General features: G+C 46.5%; 1 protein-coding gene across 2 annotated transcripts in view; it reads right to left on the reverse strand.

Annotated features, from left to right (window-relative positions):
• Positions 1 to 17,807, reverse strand: part of LOC115014040 (sarcoplasmic/endoplasmic reticulum calcium ATPase 2-like) — a 33,844-nt gene that overhangs the window by 3,453 nt on the left and 12,584 nt on the right. For both annotated transcript variants that reach the window (XR_003832849.1, XM_029440679.1), the window contains exons 6-19: positions 11,852 to 11,932; positions 11,427 to 11,512; positions 10,150 to 10,614; positions 8,977 to 9,065; positions 8,721 to 8,823; positions 8,426 to 8,557; positions 6,133 to 6,252; positions 5,451 to 5,669; positions 5,040 to 5,375; positions 3,933 to 4,153; positions 3,486 to 3,688; positions 2,819 to 2,904; positions 2,541 to 2,674; positions 616 to 733 (exon numbers count right to left, since the gene is read on the reverse strand). Coding sequence is in view for 1 of the 2 variants with exons in the window: in XM_029440679.1 (XP_029296539.1) it covers positions 616 to 733; positions 2,541 to 2,674; positions 2,819 to 2,904; positions 3,486 to 3,688; positions 3,933 to 4,153; positions 5,040 to 5,375; positions 5,451 to 5,669; positions 6,133 to 6,252; positions 8,426 to 8,557; positions 8,721 to 8,823; positions 8,977 to 9,065; positions 10,150 to 10,614; positions 11,427 to 11,512; positions 11,852 to 11,932 (2,393 nt within the window). In the remaining variant the exon portion in view is untranslated. The remainder of the gene's footprint in view (positions 1 to 615; positions 734 to 2,540; positions 2,675 to 2,818; positions 2,905 to 3,485; positions 3,689 to 3,932; positions 4,154 to 5,039; positions 5,376 to 5,450; positions 5,670 to 6,132; positions 6,253 to 8,425; positions 8,558 to 8,720; positions 8,824 to 8,976; positions 9,066 to 10,149; positions 10,615 to 11,426; positions 11,513 to 11,851; positions 11,933 to 17,807) is intronic.

Below are 17,807 nucleotides of genomic sequence, written 5' to 3' on the forward strand. Positions count from 1 at the left end.
CTTTAAAACAGTTATATATATAATTATATATATATATATAATTATATATATATATAATTATATATATATAATTATATATATATATATATATAATTATATATATATATATATATAATTATATATATATATAATTATATATATATATAATTATATATATATATATATATATATATAATTATATATATATATAATTATATATATATATATATATAATTATATATATATATATATATATAATTATATATATATATATATATATATATATATATAATTATATAATTATATATCTTATATTATTATAAGAAGTGTTTGTTGCAGCAGTGTTTTATATATCAATAAAGTCTCATTTTATAGAGATTATATTTTGCATCAATAATCTGAATCTTCTAAGTAACTAAAGATAAATGTTCCAACACAAAGTGTTTGTGAAGAAGTGACAGACGAAGGGTTCTGCTGAGTCGTGAGTTTGTAAACTCATGTTTTCGTTGTTTGTTGTCGGGTCAAAGAAGATGTATAAATAAAGTTTTCTTCAAGAATTCAAAGTAGCGTAGGATATACAAACGATGGCTTTGTTTCTTAACGACATCATTGAATGAACTGGTTTGTAAAACTTACAGGAAGCGGCTCCACGTAGAGGATGAGGAAGTGGAGGGACATGGAGAGGCAGATGGCCCCCAGGAGCCAAACGTTCTCCCAGGGAGGCATCCTGAGCAGAGACTGGTTCTCCGACAGGCTGAGGACACACAGCAGGGAACACACACCGTCACATCACACACACGTCACATCACACACACCATCACATCACACACACGTCACATCACACACACGTCACATCACACACACGTCACGTCACACACACGTCACGTCACACACACGTCACATCACACACACCATCACATCACACACACTCACATCACACACACGTCACATCACACACACGTCACATCACACACACGTCACGTCACACACACGTCACGTCACACACACGTCACGTCACACACACGTCACGTCACACACACGTCACATCACACACACAGTCACATCACACACACCGTCACATCACACACACGTCACATCACACACACGTCACATCACACACACGTCACATCACACACACGTCACATCACACACACATCACATCACACACGTCACATCACACACACGTCACATCACACACACGTCACATCACACACACGTCACATCACACACACGTCACATCACACACACGTCACATCACACACACGTCACATCACACACACGTCACATCACACACACGTCACATCACACACACGTCACATCACACACACGTCACATCACACACACGTCACATCACACACACCGTCACATCACACACACACACACATCACACACACCGTCACATCACACACACCGTCACATCACACACACGTCACATCACACACACGTCACATCACACACACGTCACATCACACACACGTCACATCACACACACGTCACATCACACACACCATCACATCACACACACGTCACATCACACACACGTCACATCACACACACCATCACATCACACACACCGTCACATCACACACACGTCACATCACACACACGTCACATCACACACACGTCACATCACACACACGTCACATCACACACACCATCACATCACACACACCGTCACATCACACACACGTCACATCACACACACGTCACATCACACACACGTCACATCACACACACGTCACATCACACACACGTCACATCACACACAACACACACATCACACACACCGTCACATCACACACAACACACACATCACACACAACACACACATCACACACACCGTCACATCACACACACCGTCACATCACACACACACACACATCACACACAGTCACATCACACACAACACACAAACATCACACACACCGTCACATCACACACACCGTCACATCACACACACACAACACACACATCACACACACCGTCACTTCACACACACACAACACACACATCACACACACCGTCACATCACACACACGTCACATCACACACACATCACACACACCGTCACACACACCGTCACATCACACACACGTCACATCACACACACCGTCACATCACACACAACACACACATCACACACACCGTCACTTCACACACACACAACACACACATCACACACACCGTCACATCACACACACGTCACATCACACACACATCACACACACCGTCACATCACACACACCGTCACACACACCGTCACATCACACACACGTCACATCACACACACGTCACATCACACACACATCACACACACCGTCACATCACACACACATACACCGTCACACACACCGTCACATCACACACACGTCACACACACGTCACATCACACACGTCACATCACACACGTCACATCACACACACACAGTTTTTGTCTTTTCTTCAGAAACTATTTTAATAATCAATCGTTAAAGTTTTAAATGCCGTTTCTCAGATTCATAAAGTGAAGATTGAATATAAAGTGAGGCGTTCAAAGACACGCTGGACTTTATTGTCTTTACCTGTTGAGAGCATTGCACATCTCGATGGTGACGAGCACAGACAGCGCCATGGTCATCGGGTAGGGCGACTCAAACACGTGGCAGTCCAGCCCGTCAAAGTCTGGGTTGTCTGGGGCGCACTGCAGGAAGTGGCTCTGCAGGGAGGAAGGGGGGGGGGCACCAATATGTTACCTTTTTACAACACATGCAACATTTACGCCAGCGTCCGCACCGCTACAGCGCTTCAGAAGACAATCTGCACGTGATGTTTTCAGTCGTGTGGACGTGGACGCACTCACCAGCTGGTACAGAGTGATCTGAGGTCCGTCTTCAGACACAGTGAACCACCAGGCAGCAGCTCCCACTGTGGCTGCCCCCACGTAGCCTGAGAGCAGAAACACACCACAGGTCACAGGTCAGCAGCGCTGACAGGTCACAGGTCAGCAGCGCTGACAGGTCACAGGTCAGCAGCGCCGGACCAAGTGCTTCAGGAGACGTAGAAACGTGTGTAGAAATACTACAAGCAAAAGTCCTACATCTAAAATGTAACTTGAATGCAAAAGTATTATCATCAAAATGCACTTATTATATTATTCATATTTTATTAATCACTTATTTATTGTATTTAAGTCCTAAAATTATATTCATATTTTTTACTTATTCTAATAATCTCGTTTTTATTTCACGCTGTTTTACTTCTATTAATGTTATTATAGCATTTATCACTTTTATCGTCTCCTGTTATAAATAAATAATAAAGTTATCTTGATAAATGATGTGCTCATTACATTTTAAATTATTAATCTGAATCTAAGTAACTAAAGCTGTCAGATAAATGTGCCTTTGAATCGTACTTTAGTCGAAGTATAAAACACTAAAGTACGTCTACGTTGTACTTCAGTGCAGCACTAAATGTTCCCGTCCATGTGCTGCACGAGGATCCTGCATGATCCTTCATCAACTTACATCCGATGGCCAGGTATCTGAAGAAGAGCCAGCCGGAGATGAGCGCCTCCTTAGCGTTACGAGGAGGCTTCTCCATGATGTCCAGGTCGGGGGGGTTGAAGCCCAGCGCGGTGGCCGGGAGGCCGTCGGTCACCAGGTTGACCCAGAGCAGCTGCACGGGGATCAGCGCCTCGGGGAAGCCCAGCGCCGCCGTGAGGAAGATGCTATCACAGGAGAGAAGGGCGGATGAAGTGTGTTTGGGCCGAAGGTAAAGTCAAACGTTATATTGTGATGTGTTCAAATGCAATTTTGTAAAATGTAGTTTTTGGTGAGAAAGTTGTTCTTTGTTTGACGTCTTAGTCGTGGAAGTAAAAGTTCGTGTTTGGAGACACAATGAACGCTGGTGTGACCTTCAGCATGCTGGATATTAATGATCTGTTTCTTTCCTCTAATGAACTCTGTCCTCACCAGACGACCTCGCCCACGTTGGAGGAGATGAGGTATCTGATGAACTGCTTCATGTTGTTGTAGATCGCTCGGCCTTCTTCTACGGCCGCCACGATGGAAGAGAAGTTGTCGTCTGCGAGGACCATCTCCGAGGCCGACTTGGCCACGGCGGTGCCCGAGCCCATGGCGATGCCGATCTCTGCCTTCTTCAGGGCCGGAGCATCGTTCACTCCGTCACCCGTCTGTGGACCGAGACTTTGGTTACTAACAGCTTACATGAAGCTCCAGAGCAACAGCTTGTGTTGAGTTCAGAGAACAAACAGTTCCAACAAACATCCTGACGTAACAAATAAAGTGGTGGACAGAAACATCAACATTAAGCACTAAAGTACACGTGTGTCAACATTACTTCAGTAAATGTACTTAAGTGTTTTCTTTAAGTTGTTGCTGACGATGATTTAAGTTCTTAAGTTTTCATCTTCAGTCTTTACAAACTATTTCATCTGGAATCTTAAATGAAGACGCTTCATTCAATCTCACCTTTTCAGAACTGCTTTACTGTGTAATTCATGTTTTATAAGATCATTTAGAGCAGGGGTGTCAAACGTGCGGTCCGGGGGACCAAAACCGGCCCGCCAGAGGGTCCAGTCCGGCCCGCGGGACGACTTTACAAAGTGTAAAAATGAGTTGTTTTGATCATAAAGTAAAATCCTGTTCCAGATACCTGTGATGAAACGTGTTGTGCCTTTGTAGACACACTGATCAGTGAGTTGTAACATGTGGAAATGATAAACTGATTATATTGTTGAAATTGCAACTTTCTTTCTTAAGAAGTTTCAGGTTCATGTTTAGTAAAAAGATCAAACTTGAACATCTTCAGAATGAACTTGTTTTGCACTAAAACAAAGGGAACATGTGGAGTTGTTGTTGTGTACAGGTTGTCATGCTGTGGTGGTACTGGTCCGGCCCACTTGAGATCACATTATGCTGCATGTGGCCCCTGAACTAACATGAGTTTGACCCCCCCTGAGTTAAACTATCTTTTATAATTTTAAGTGTCTTTGCAAAGAAGAAAAGCGCTGGAACATGTGAAGATTAGTAAATAAACTGCACGTTCAGACTTCCTACCATCGCAGTGATCTCGTCAAATCCTTGCAGGATCTCAATAATCTTGGACTTGTGCGACGGCTCAACGCGGGCGAAGCAGCGAGCGTGAGTGACGGCGTCGCGCTGAGCCGAGGGCGAAAGTTCGTCAAACTCTCGTCCAGTGTAGGCCATGGACTCCACGTCGTCATCCTCGCCCAGGATGCCGATGCGGCGGCAGATAGCCACGGCAGTGCCCTTGTTGTCTCCGGTGATCATGATGACGCGGATGCCGGCCTGACGGCACAGCTTGATGGAGGCCGCCACTTCCTGTCGAGGAGGGTCCAGCATGCCGACGCAGCCCACGAAGGTCAAGTCGGACTGAACGCAGAGACAAAGACGTGAATGTTTGGACCCAGAACAGTAATCACACAATACAGCAAAGAAGAAACTGACCTCGTACTCCGAGAACTTGGCCGTCTCAGTCAGAATCATGTCCTCCACTTTGGGTGGAGTGTCTCGTGTGGCGAGGGCGAGGCACCTGAGGGTGTCGCGACCCGTCCCGTAGTCCCGGATCACAGACAAGATCTTCTCCTTGATCTCTTTCGTGGCGGGAATTTTGCTGGTGCCAACTCTGACGTGGGTGCACCTCTCAATAACTCCCTCCGGGGCGCCCTGTGGAGCACAGCAAGGGAATATTTAACATGTCGGGGAACTTTAAAAATCCATTATTACCTGTAAAATATGTAATCAGTAACTTCATCCAAGTACCACAATATTAAAGTAACTTGATTACTTTTGGATTTCCTTAATACCAAATATGCAAATAAAGACGAGAGTTTTATGTTTGTTTGTTTGGTCACATCTAGACTGAACTTCACATATGAGCAGGACTATGATCCTGAACATATCAGAACTCTTTCTGATGGCTGATGTTTGCTGTTTTGGGCGCTCTGACAGTGAGCCTGTATGTTCTCCGCTATAGGACATTTGGAGAATGTTGAAATAATGTTCCTCATTAAAAAATATAATAATTTGTATCCAAAATCACATAACTCCCCTCCATGTGTTCTGTAACTCCCCAGACCTGCTGCCAGGCATCCAAAGCAAAACCATCGACGCATTTCTTTCAGTTTACCTTGACGAACATCTTGCCCATGGAAGAGCGAGACTTGTTGGGAGTGCAATAGACGGACATGGACTTCCTGTCTCTGGAGAACTCCAGAGTGAACTCCTTCTTCATCAGCTGCTTGATCACCTGCGCAGACAGAAAAGGACGAGTGAGAAAACCTGCAGCTGTAAGTCTGCAGCTGTAAGTCTGCAGCTGTAAGTCTGCGGCTGTAAGTCTGCAGCTGTAAGTCTGTAGCTGTAAGTCTGTAGCTGTAGGTCTGTAGCTGTAGGTCTGCAGCTGTAAGTCTGTAGCTGTAAGTCTGTAGCTGTAGGTCTGCAGCTGTAAGTCTGTAGCTGTAAGTCTGCAGCTGTAAGTTAGCTGTAAGTCTGTAGCTGTAAGTCTGCAGCTGTAAGTCTGCAGCTGTAAGTCTGTAGCTGTAAGTCTGCAGCTGTAAGTCTGTAGCTGTAAGTCTGTAGCTGTAAGTCTGCAGCTGTAGGTCTGTAGCTGTAAGTCTGCAGCTGTAGGTCTGCAGCTGTAAGTCTGTAGCTGTAAGTCTGCAGCTGTAGGTCTGTAGCTGTAAGTCTGTAGCTGTAAGTCTGTAGCTGTAAGTCTGTAGCTGTAGGTCTGCAGCTGTAAGTCTGTAGCTGTAAGTCTGCAGCTGTAGGTCTGTAGCTGTAAGTCTGTAGCTGTAAGTCTGTAGCTGTAAGTCTGCAGCTGTAAGTCTGCAGCTGTAAGTCTGTAGCTGTAAGTCTGTAGCTGTAAGTCTGCAGCTGTAGGTCTGTAGCTGTAAGTCTGCAGCTGTAGGTCTGTAGCTGTAAGTCTGCAGCTGTAAGTCTGTAGCTGTAAGTCTGTAGCTGTAAGTCTGCAGCTGTAGGTCTGTAGCTGTAGGTCTGTAGCTGTAAGTCTGCAGCTGTAAGTCTGCAGCTGTAGGTCTGTAGCTGTAAGTCTGTAGCTGTAGGTCTGTAGCTGTAGGTCTGTAGCTGTAAGTCTGTAGCTGTAAGTCTGTAGCTGTAGGTCTGTAGCTGTAGGTCTGTAGTTGTAAGTCTGTAGCTGTAAGTCTGTAGCTGTAGGTCTGTAGCTGTAAGTCTGTAGTTGTAGGTCTGTAGTTGTAAGTCTGCAGCTGTAGGTCTGCAGCTGTAGGTCTGTAGCTGTAGGTCTGTAGTTGTAAGTCTGTAGCTGTAAGTCTGTAGCTGTAAGTCTGTAGCTGTAGGTCTGTAGCTGTAAGTCTGTAGTTGTAGGTCTGTAGTTGTAAGTCTGCAGCTGTAGGTCTGCAGCTGTAGGTCTGTAGCTGTAGGTCTGTAGCTGTAAGTCTGCAGCTGTAAGTCTGTAGCTGTAGGTCTGTAGTTGTAGGTCTGTAGTTGTAAGTCTGTAGTTGTAGGTCTGTAGTTGTAAGTCTGTAGTTGTAGGTCTGTAGTTGTAGGTCTGTAGCTGTAAGTCTGTAGTTGTAGGTCTGTAGTTGTAAGTCTGCAGCTGTAAGTCTGTAGCTGTAGGTCTGTAGTTGTAGGTCTGTAGTTGTAAGTCTGTAGTTGTAGGTCTGTAGCTGTAAGTCTGCAGCTGTAGGTCTGTAGTTGTAGGTCTGTAGCTGTAAGTCTGTAGTTGTAGGTCTGTAGTTGTAAGTCTGCAGCTGTAAGTCTGTAGTTGTAGGTCTGTAGCTGTAGGTCTGTAGTTGTAAGTCTGTAGCTGTAGGTCTGTAGTTGTAGGTCTGTAGCTGTAAGTCTGTAGTTGTAGGTCTGTAGCTGTAAGTCTGCAGCTGTAGGTCTGTAGTTGTAGGTCTGTAGCTGTAAGTCTGTAGTTGTAGGTCTGTAGTTGTAAGTCTGTAGCTGTAGGTCTGTAGTTGTAGGTCTGTAGTTGTAAGTCTGTAGTTGTAGGTCTGTAGCTGTAAGTCTGCAGCTGTAGGTCTGTAGTTGTAGGTCTGTAGCTGTAAGTCTGTAGTTGTAGGTCTGTAGTTGTAAGTCTGCAGCTGTAAGTCTGTAGTTGTAGGTCTGTAGCTGTAGGTCTGTAGTTGTAAGTCTGTAGCTGTAGGTCTGTAGTTGTAGGTCTGTAGCTGTAAGTCTGTAGTTGTAGGTCTGTAGTTGTAAGTCTGCAGCTGTAAGTCTGTAGTTGTAGGTCTGTAGGTCTGTAGTTGTAAGTCTGTAGCTGTAGGTCTGTAGGTCTGTAGCTGTAGGTCTGTAGGTCTGTAGTTGTAGGTCTGTAGCTGTAAGTCTGTAGTTGTAGGTCTGTAGTTGTAAGTCTGCAGCTGTAAGTCTGTAGTTGTAGGTCTGTAGGTCTGTAGTTGTAAGTCTGTAGCTGTAGGTCTGCAGTGTGTGCAGGCGTCACTCACGGAGTTGCAGGCGTTGGCTCGGTCGATCTTGGACAGGTTGTGGACTTCGGTGTCGAAAGGGTTCATCTTCTCCACCAAGCAGGTCAGCGCGGTCTCCGTGGCCTCGCCGACCTTCTCGTACACACCTTTCACCTGAAGCATCCAAAACATTCATGTCAGTTGACTTTTTATTCTTCTTGTTTTGACACGTTGTGCAGGATCACTGGGGGGGGGGGGGGGTTTGTCACAGTCTAAATACACACAAGTAATCATATTGGACATTATTACAGTCTGTAAAGTGAGGCGGGGTTCAGACCTCGTTAAAGTCCAGAGAGGAGTCATTGCACAGCGCACAGATGGTAGCCAGTTCAACCAGCGCGTCGAACTGGGAGGACTTCACTGGTTTATCATTCTGGTACCTGAGGGCAGTAAGTAGTACGCACAATTAACATGCGTGTGCACAGTTCATACAGTAACAACCTTCTCTCGTGTTTCTGCCATTAAAACAATAAGAAAAGACAGAGTTTCATCTTTACCTGCTTTTAATCTAAAATTTGCGCGTCAGTACTCACACTTCTCCCTCCGGTGCGTAGGTAGATCCTGTGATGGTGAACTCTGACAGAGCGCAGCTGGCACCTTCAGCTTTGTTTACTACGAACATCTGCACAACAAAAACAAATATGAGTTTTTCAAAGAAGAAGACGCCACGTGACACGTGACACGCGACACGTGACACGTGACTATCAGTTTCTTTACTGACGCAGCAGGTGGCAGCAGAAACCACAAGCAGACCTGAAGAGTGAGACCTGAAGAGCAGTACATTCACCTGCAAACACTGACTGTGTGTGTGTGTGTGTGTGTGTGTGTGTGTGTGTGTGTGTGTGTGTGTGTGTGTGTGTGTGTGTGTGTGTGTGTGTGTGTGTGTGTGTGTGGGAGAAAAGGGTGTTTAGTTTTGCTCCATAAGTAAACAGAAGTGAGCGTCAGGGAGCGAGTAAAGGAAGAAGCTGCAGTGCCAGACCTGCTCCCAGGACTCTAACGCAACATGCACACACACGTTGTGTTTGTGAAATAAATGCATTTTTACTTCAAAGTCCATTAAACAAAAGTTATTTTTCATTTAGAAACAGGAGTTTAAATTCAATCAGCTCTTTAAAGGCTTCTGTCTGCGTGTCCTGAGAGAGAGGGTTTCCTCTCTTCAGTAGTTTAAAGCTCTTTGTGACTCACTATGAATCAATGAAACAGCAGTAAGTACGACGAGGCCAGAGCAACATGTACGACGAGGCCAGAGCAACATGTACGACGAGGCCAGAGCAACATGTACGACGAGGCCAGAGCAACATGTGGCCCAAACAACTTTAAATTAATGCCAAAGTTTATAGAAAGCACCGAACAAGAACTGCTGCTCGATGACGCAAGGTCAGTTATGCAACAGCAGCTCTGCAAGTCATGCAACAGCTCAATGTAGATTAGAGGAGCGCCGGTATGTCGTCTTCTTGCTCAATAACCCCCCCCCCACCCCATCCCCTCTGTTTGCACAGACAAATGTGCTGAAAGTGAGTCAGTTTCTCTAACTGCTGTCACCTCATTCAAACACCAGGCGTCAACAAGGACGACAAGTCACTGACGACCAAACTGCTCAGAGCATGCACCGAGAGACAGTGTGTGTGTGTGTGTGTGTGTGTGTGTGTGTGTGTGTGTGTGTGTGTGTGTGTGTGTGTGTGTGTGTGTGTGTGTGTGTGACTCACTCTGCAGACAGACATCTGGTTGGTGGTCAGGGTTCCTGTCTTGTCCGAGCAGATGACCGAGGTGCAGCCCAGCGTCTCCACGGATGGCAGGCTGCGGACGATGGCGTTCTTCTTGGCCATGCGGCGAGTGCCCAGGGCCAGGCAGGTGGTGATGACGGCAGGAAGACCCTCGGGGATGGCGGCCACAGCCAGCGCCACGGCGATCTTGAAGTAGTAGACGGCCCCGCGGATCCAGGAGCCGCCGTGGACGGGGTCGTTAAAGTGGCCGATGTTGATGATCCACACGGCGATGCAGATGAGGGAGATGACCTTGGACAGCTGCTCACCAAACTCGTCCAGCTTCTGCTGCAGCGGCGTCTTCTCCTGCTCGGTGGCCGCCATCTCGTCACGGATCTTACCGATCTCAGTGTTCACACCAGAGGCCACGACCACGCCCACGGCCTTCCCAGCTGCAATGTTAGTACCCTGAAAGAACAAGTAATACACATGTTGGGTTAAAGGTAGTTGTGACGTTGTGTGAGGTACTTATCCACAGTCAGTGTTTTACCCACAGCAGACGCTACGTGTACAGGGGCGGCAGCAAAACCTAGTTTAGACACCTAAAAAAATCAATATCAGTTGAAGTGTACGCTATATTTAGAATATTTCACCTGTACCTTGCTGTCAGTCAGCCCTTGCTGTCAGAGACTTTAAGTCGTTATTTACGCTCTCGCCAAAGCCACCAAACTCCATTGACAAAAACAGTAATTTTACCTTCCAGAACACAGAGTTGCTGGTCTGCCGCTGCCTCCATCTGTTAGTTTGTTTATGTTATTGTGTGACTTTAGTGTTTTAAAGGTTTTGTTCAGATTCAACTTATTCACATAATAACACAAACAAACAAACAGATGGAGGCAGCGGTACACCAGCAACTCCTGTGTTCTGGAAGGTAAAATGACTGCTTTTTTCAATAGAGTTTGGTGGCATGGGCGAGAGCATAGATAACAGCTTAAAACATATATACTGTGAAGCTGTCTCACAGCAAAGTAAAACTGTTTAAGACTGAGACACGTAAATACAGCAGCACATTCCTCAGCTTCCTGCTGGTACTGACGGTGGATAAGTACCTCACACAACCCACTTCAAAATAATCCAAACGGTCTCTTTAAGTACATAACATCTCACACATCTTGAAATAACAACAGGAGTGAGTTTTTCCAGGAAGCTAACAGAAACTAAACAAAGTGGAAGGACATCAACAGGATGTGTGATGATAACTCGTGCAGGGCGGAGCTTACGGAGAAGAGCATGTTCTTCTTGTCCTGATTGACAGCACGAGGGTCGGGAACAGGGTCGGTGTGTTTGATGACGGAGATAGATTCACCTACAAAGACAGCAGAGGGCAGCGGGTTAAATCAGTTTGTGTCACAGCTGATTATCTCTGCAGAGATCTGTGTGATTCACGCTGCAGCACTTTCATGAAGGTTTAACATGCTAATGGGAAACAGTGACGACGTTTACATCACTTATATCCAACTGTTATTCCAAATATGACAATATTGCATCTCACGTTGAGCTCTTATTTTGAAGGGAGCATCAATGTAGCGTCGGAAGTTCATTTAACAGAAAACTGAAGTATAAAATGAAACCAAACTAAAGAATATTATGTATGTATTATGTTATTAGGAGAATGTAATGATGAAAAGAAGGAGATAATAATCACCGGTCAGAATGGACTGGTCCACCCTGAGAGTCGTTGAGATGATGGAAGAGATCCGGATGTCAGCGGGCACCTTGTCTCCAACTATAACCAGAGAACACAAAGGGAGCAGCATGAGGAGCACGAACACACAAAGTGAAGGTTAAAGGATTTACATGAAGTCAACTGAAGGGGCTCAATATGTCCTTTTCTGCCAGGAGGGTGTCCCAATCCCATAACTTAAGATCCAACGTTCAGGAGGTTTTCAACAGGAGCACAGTCCTCCACAGAGGTGCATCATGGGAGTTCTTCTCTCCTCTGATTCAAAGGTTAAACATCAGAGTTCCTCCTGCACGCTGTTCAGGCTGCGCTAACGTCTGTCAGCTGGTTTCTGTGAGAACTTCAGATCCAGACGTTCAGGACTAAAATCCTTTATTTACATTTTAATGCACAAATGTTACATATTATACCAACACAGCAAGAGACTCCACCATGATATCTACACACACACACACACACACACACACACACACACACACACACACACACACACACACACACACACTCCTTGTACTGTGCAATGCTGTATATGTGTGTGTACAGGCTAAATTAAGATTTACCAGATGAGATGTTGTCTGCTTTCTGTAACTCAGCATTAGTGTAAACTAAATGGATAAACACACACACACACACACACACACACACACACACACACACACACACACACACACACACAGAGTTGCCATCGCTGCAGAGAAGGAGAGCCAAAGAAAGAGGAGGAAATTAAGGACCTGCGAGCCGTAATCGGCCCGTCTCAAAGGAAAAGGCCAATTTGGGTCCATCAGAGTTGCGTGCCCCAGTTCAGCTTCCTGATGGTACATAAAGACATAAAGACGGTGGAAACTGGGGAACTGGCTCAGGCTGCGGCACAGTTCTGTGGACGTAGTCTGCATATAGGCCCACCGAGTTAAAAATGCAAATTGTGTCAAGATTGTCACCGAAGACTGGAACAAAGACTTCCTGGTGTAACAACAAGCAGGAAGTGGAAAACAAACAAAGTTTTTATCTTAAAGCTCCAAGCGATCAATGATCTTAGGACGCCTGACCTTTAACATCCTCATGATGTTAAAGGTCAGCTTTTAAAACGTCGTGTTTATGGAGAAACTTTAATAAAACATTAGAGGGAATTATGACGTGTTTAACTCCGTATGACGTAATAACGGGAGAAGTACACGCGGCCTGAGGGGAAACGATCGCTGCAGGACATTTAAATATTATTCTGCTGCTTCACAGGAACAGAACGTGACATCTTGTTCCTTACAAGCCAAAGAAAGCTTCACGTGTACATCCTCCGTGGTTGCGTAACGCGTCCTGAGCTGAGTCACTGCTTCTGAAGAAATACTGACACAACTTTTAAAGGCCGGGGGGCCTCCCGGTGTTATACATCCTACAAAGTGTCCCTGCTGTTCCTCTGCAGACCGGCTCTGATGTCGGCTGTTTATCGTCGCTCCCTTTGTGTCAACATCCTACTTGGTAGCAGTCTAAGCGTCTCCTCAGGCGTGACCACGTCTTCACCTCTGTGCAGCTCATGAAGTCCACACGTTTCAGGGACACTGATTTATCTTTGACTGGCACCTGCCTCCGCCGTGTGTTGGGGGGGGCAGCGCTCCTCAGGAGGCCACATGTGCTGATGGCAGCGGAACAAAAGGCTGACCTCCTGTCACGATGAGTGGGCCGTTTCAAAAAGCTTCGACAGGTGAAGCATCCTGCAGCTCTGCAGCACGGCTCGTACGGATCAACTCACTGGACGCACCGGAGAAACCATCTTACCCCGACTGCAAACATTTATCTGATTTCTTTCTCTGACGTCTAAAGTACGGCTGCAACTATCGATTCATCTGCAGATTATTCTCACGATTCACCGTCATGAGAAGAGAAGATGTCTTTAAATGTCTCGTTGTGTCACTTTAATAGGATATAAAACACTGTCTTTACTTTAACGATTCATCTTTAGTCTAAATTGTTGGAGATTATTTTTCTGTTGATCGTTGCAGCTTCAGTTCAAAGTGTTTCAGATGACAAATAAATAAATAAGAATAATTAAATGATTCAGAGCTTTAAGAGCAGCGCAGGCGATAAAAGTGTAATAAAATAGAATTAAAAGCTATAATAACTGTTCGAGTAGTGAAGCTGTAAAATAGATGAATAAATGTTACATTAAAATAGAATAAGTGATAAATAAAGAAGGATTAATCCATTATTAAATAGCGTGCAGCAGCTGCACTCATCGCTCCGACTGTAAACTCAGATTAGAAGTCAAACCTGAGCGGCGTGCGTGAAGTTGACTTTAGTCGTCTGGTAGTTTCGTGACGTCGTCAGCTGGTTTTGGATAAATAAACATCTCTTCACTGAGATCATGAGTCTCCACACAACATGCAACGTTCCTGTTGCTAGGTAACACAGCGTGACCCGGGACGGGCGACGTTTATTAACGTCTCAAATAACACGCCAGAAACAACACGTACAATAACCATGAAGCAATTCAATCTCAAGATCTCAAGATCGACCACGAAGATATTTAAAGTGTATTCACACACACACACACACACACACACACACACACACACACACACACACACACACACACACACACACACACTGAACTACATGCAGTAACTGGAAGTTCAACTACATTCATATTAAAAGAGTTAAAAATAAATACATTTATTTAAATATATATATATATATTTTAAATAAATATATATTAATTTAGCTGTTTCAGGTTGAGGTCGACGACCAGCTGCTTTGGCTGTTTGATGAACTGATGAAGATGATTGGACGTTCGCTGTGCATGAAAACGTGCAAAGTCTTCCTCTGCATTGAAGCAGCAGTCTGTGCCCTTCTGCAGGACTTCCCCACACAACCTTACGTTCTTTGTGTTTCTAAAGCTTCCCGGGTCGGCGAGATGAGACCGTTTCTCTCAGTCTGTGCTGACAAGTCAGGAAGCTTTGCCAGAAAACAGTCGCTCTGTGACGATGGATGTTTGCCAGAGCACATTAAATGTCACATACTATCCGTGGTGTCTGGAATCTTAGCGGAGGGTGCTGGTGGGCAGCGTCGCTGTGCATCGAGCGCGGCCGGCGTGGGACGGTTATCCACAAAGCGCTTCCCTATAAGGTCATCTCTCTCAAGCACAATAGGAGCAGATGAGAGATCCCCCCCACACACACTGCCCCCTGCCTGAGCCCCCCTCCCCACCAGACTGCACACTTCACAGGCAGGACAAACCCACAGCTCTGAGAAAAGGCCAACGTACAAATCTGCAAAGTAGAAACGCACCTTTTATGTAGCGTTTATAATTCTACGGTTTTATTACTTATTTTATTCTAATCTTTATACTTTATATCGTTAGAGCACTTTGACATATTCTATTTTGTTCTGCTTGTGAAGCACCTTGAGGTGCATTGATCTGATCTAAACACACTGCACGTTGTGTGTCAGGGTGAGTTACTGAACTTATTGTCACATGTTTGTGTCGGACTGACTTTTGGGGACAAAAACGTTGGAAACGGGTGAAGCATCGAGCGAGAGCGCTGCAGCGGCCGCAGACACAAACTGTACGCTCAGTCAGAGCAGACACAAACTGTACGCTCAGTCAGTGCAGACACAGACTGTACGCTCAGTCAGCGCAGACACAAACTGTACGCTCAGTCAGTGCAGACACAGACTGTACGCTCCTCAGTCAGTGCAGACACAGACTGTACTCTCCTCAGTCAGCGCAGACACAGACTGTACGCTCCTCAGTCAGCGCAGACACAGACTGTACTCTCCTCAGTCAGCGCAGACACAGACTGTACGCTCCTCAGTCAGTGCAGACACAGACTGTACTCTCCTCAGTCAGCGCAGACACAGACTGTACGCTCCTCAGTCAGCGCAGACACAGACTGTACGCTCCTCAGTCAGCGCAGACACAGACTGTACTCTCCTCAGTCAGCGCAGACACAAACTGTACGCTCCTCAGTCAGTGCAGACACAAACTGTACGCTCAGTCAGCGCAGACACAGACTGTACTCTCCTCAGTCAGTGCAGACACAGACTGTACTCTCCTCAGTCAGCGCAGACACAGACTGTACGCTCCTCAGTCAGTGCAGACACAGACTGTACGCTCAGTCAGCGCAGACACAAACTGTACGCTCAGTCAGCGCAGACACTAACTGTACGCTCCTCAGTCAGCGCAGACACAGACTGTACTCTCCTCAGTCAGTGCAGACACAAACTGTACGCTCCTCAGTCAGCGCAGACACAGACTGTACTCTCCTCAGTCAGCGCAGACACAAACTGTACGCTCAGTCAGCGCAGACACAAACTGTACGCTCAGTCAGCGCAGACACAAACTGTACGCTCAGTCAGCGCAGACACAAACTGTACGCTCAGTCAGTGCAGACACAGACTGTACGCTCAGTCAGCGCAGACACAGACTGTACTCTCCTCAGTCAGAGCAGACACAGACTGTACGCTCCTCAGTCAGCGCAGACACAGACTGTACTCTCCTCAGTCAGAGCAGACACAGACTGTACGCTCCTCAGTCAGAGCAGACACAGACTGTACTCTCCTCAGTCAGTGCAGACACAGACTGTACTCTCCTCAGTCAGTGCAGACACAAACTGTACGCTCCTCAGTCAGCGCAGACACAGACTGTACGCTCCTCAGTCAGCGCAGACACAGACTGTACGCTCAGTCAGTGCAGACACAGACTGTACGCTCAGTCAGCGCAGACACAGACTGTACGCTCCTCAGTCAGCGCAGACACAAACTGTACGCTCAGTCAGCGCAGACACAGACTGTACGCTCCTCAGTCAGCGCAGACACAAACTGTACGCTCCTCAGTCAGCGCAGACACAGACTGTACGCTCAGTCAGCGCAGACACAAACTGTACGCTCCTCAGTCAGTGCAGACACAGACTGTACGCTCAGTCAGCGCAGACACAAACTGTACGCTCCTCAGTCAGAGCAGACACAGACTGTACGCTCAGTCAGCGCAGACACAAACTGTACGCTCCTCAGTCAGCGCAGACACAGACTGTACGCTCCTCAGTCAGCGCAGACACAAACTGTACGCTCAGTCAGCGCAGACACTGACTGTACGCTCCTCAGTCAGCGCAGACACAGACTGTACGCTCCTCAGTCAGCGCAGACACAGACTGTACGCTCCTCAGTCAGCGCAGACACAAACTGTACGCTCAGTCAGCGCAGACACAAACTGTACGCTCAGTCAGCGCAGACACAAACTGTACGCTCCTCAGTCAGCGCAGACACAGACTGTACGCTCAGTCAGTGCAGACACAGACTGTACGCTCAGTCAGAGCAGACACAAACTGTACGCTCAGTCAGCGCAGACACAGACTGTACGCTCCTCAGTCAGTGCAGACACAGACTGTACGCTCAGTCAGCGCAGACACAAACTGTACGCTCCTCAGTCAGAGCAGACACAGACTGTACGCTCAGTCAGCGCAGACACAGACTGTACGCTCAGTCAGAGCAGACACAAACTGTACGCTCAGTCAGCGCAGACACAAACTGTACGCTCCTCAGTCAGTGCAGACACAGACTGTACTCTCCTCAGTCAGAGCAGACACAGACTGTACGCTCAGTCAGCGCAGACACAAACTGTACGCTCAGTCAGTGCAGACACAGACTGTACGCTCCTCAGTCAGTGCAGACACAAACTGTACGCTCAGTCAGCGCAGACACAAACTGTACGCTCCTCAGTCAGAGCAGACACAGACTGTACGCTCAGTCAGCGCAGACACAAACTGTACGCTCCTCAGTCAGCGCAGACACAAACTGTACGCTCAGTCAGAGCAGACACAAACTGTACGCTCCTCAGTCAGCGCAGACACAAACTGTACGCTCAGTCAGTGCAGACACAGACTGTACGCTCAGTCAGCGCAGACACAAACTGTACGCTCCTCAGTCAGCG

This window comes from Cottoperca gobio, chromosome 9 (genome assembly GCF_900634415.1).
Source record: "Cottoperca gobio chromosome 9, fCotGob3.1, whole genome shotgun sequence".
NCBI lineage: Eukaryota > Metazoa > Chordata > Actinopteri > Perciformes > Bovichtidae > Cottoperca > Cottoperca gobio.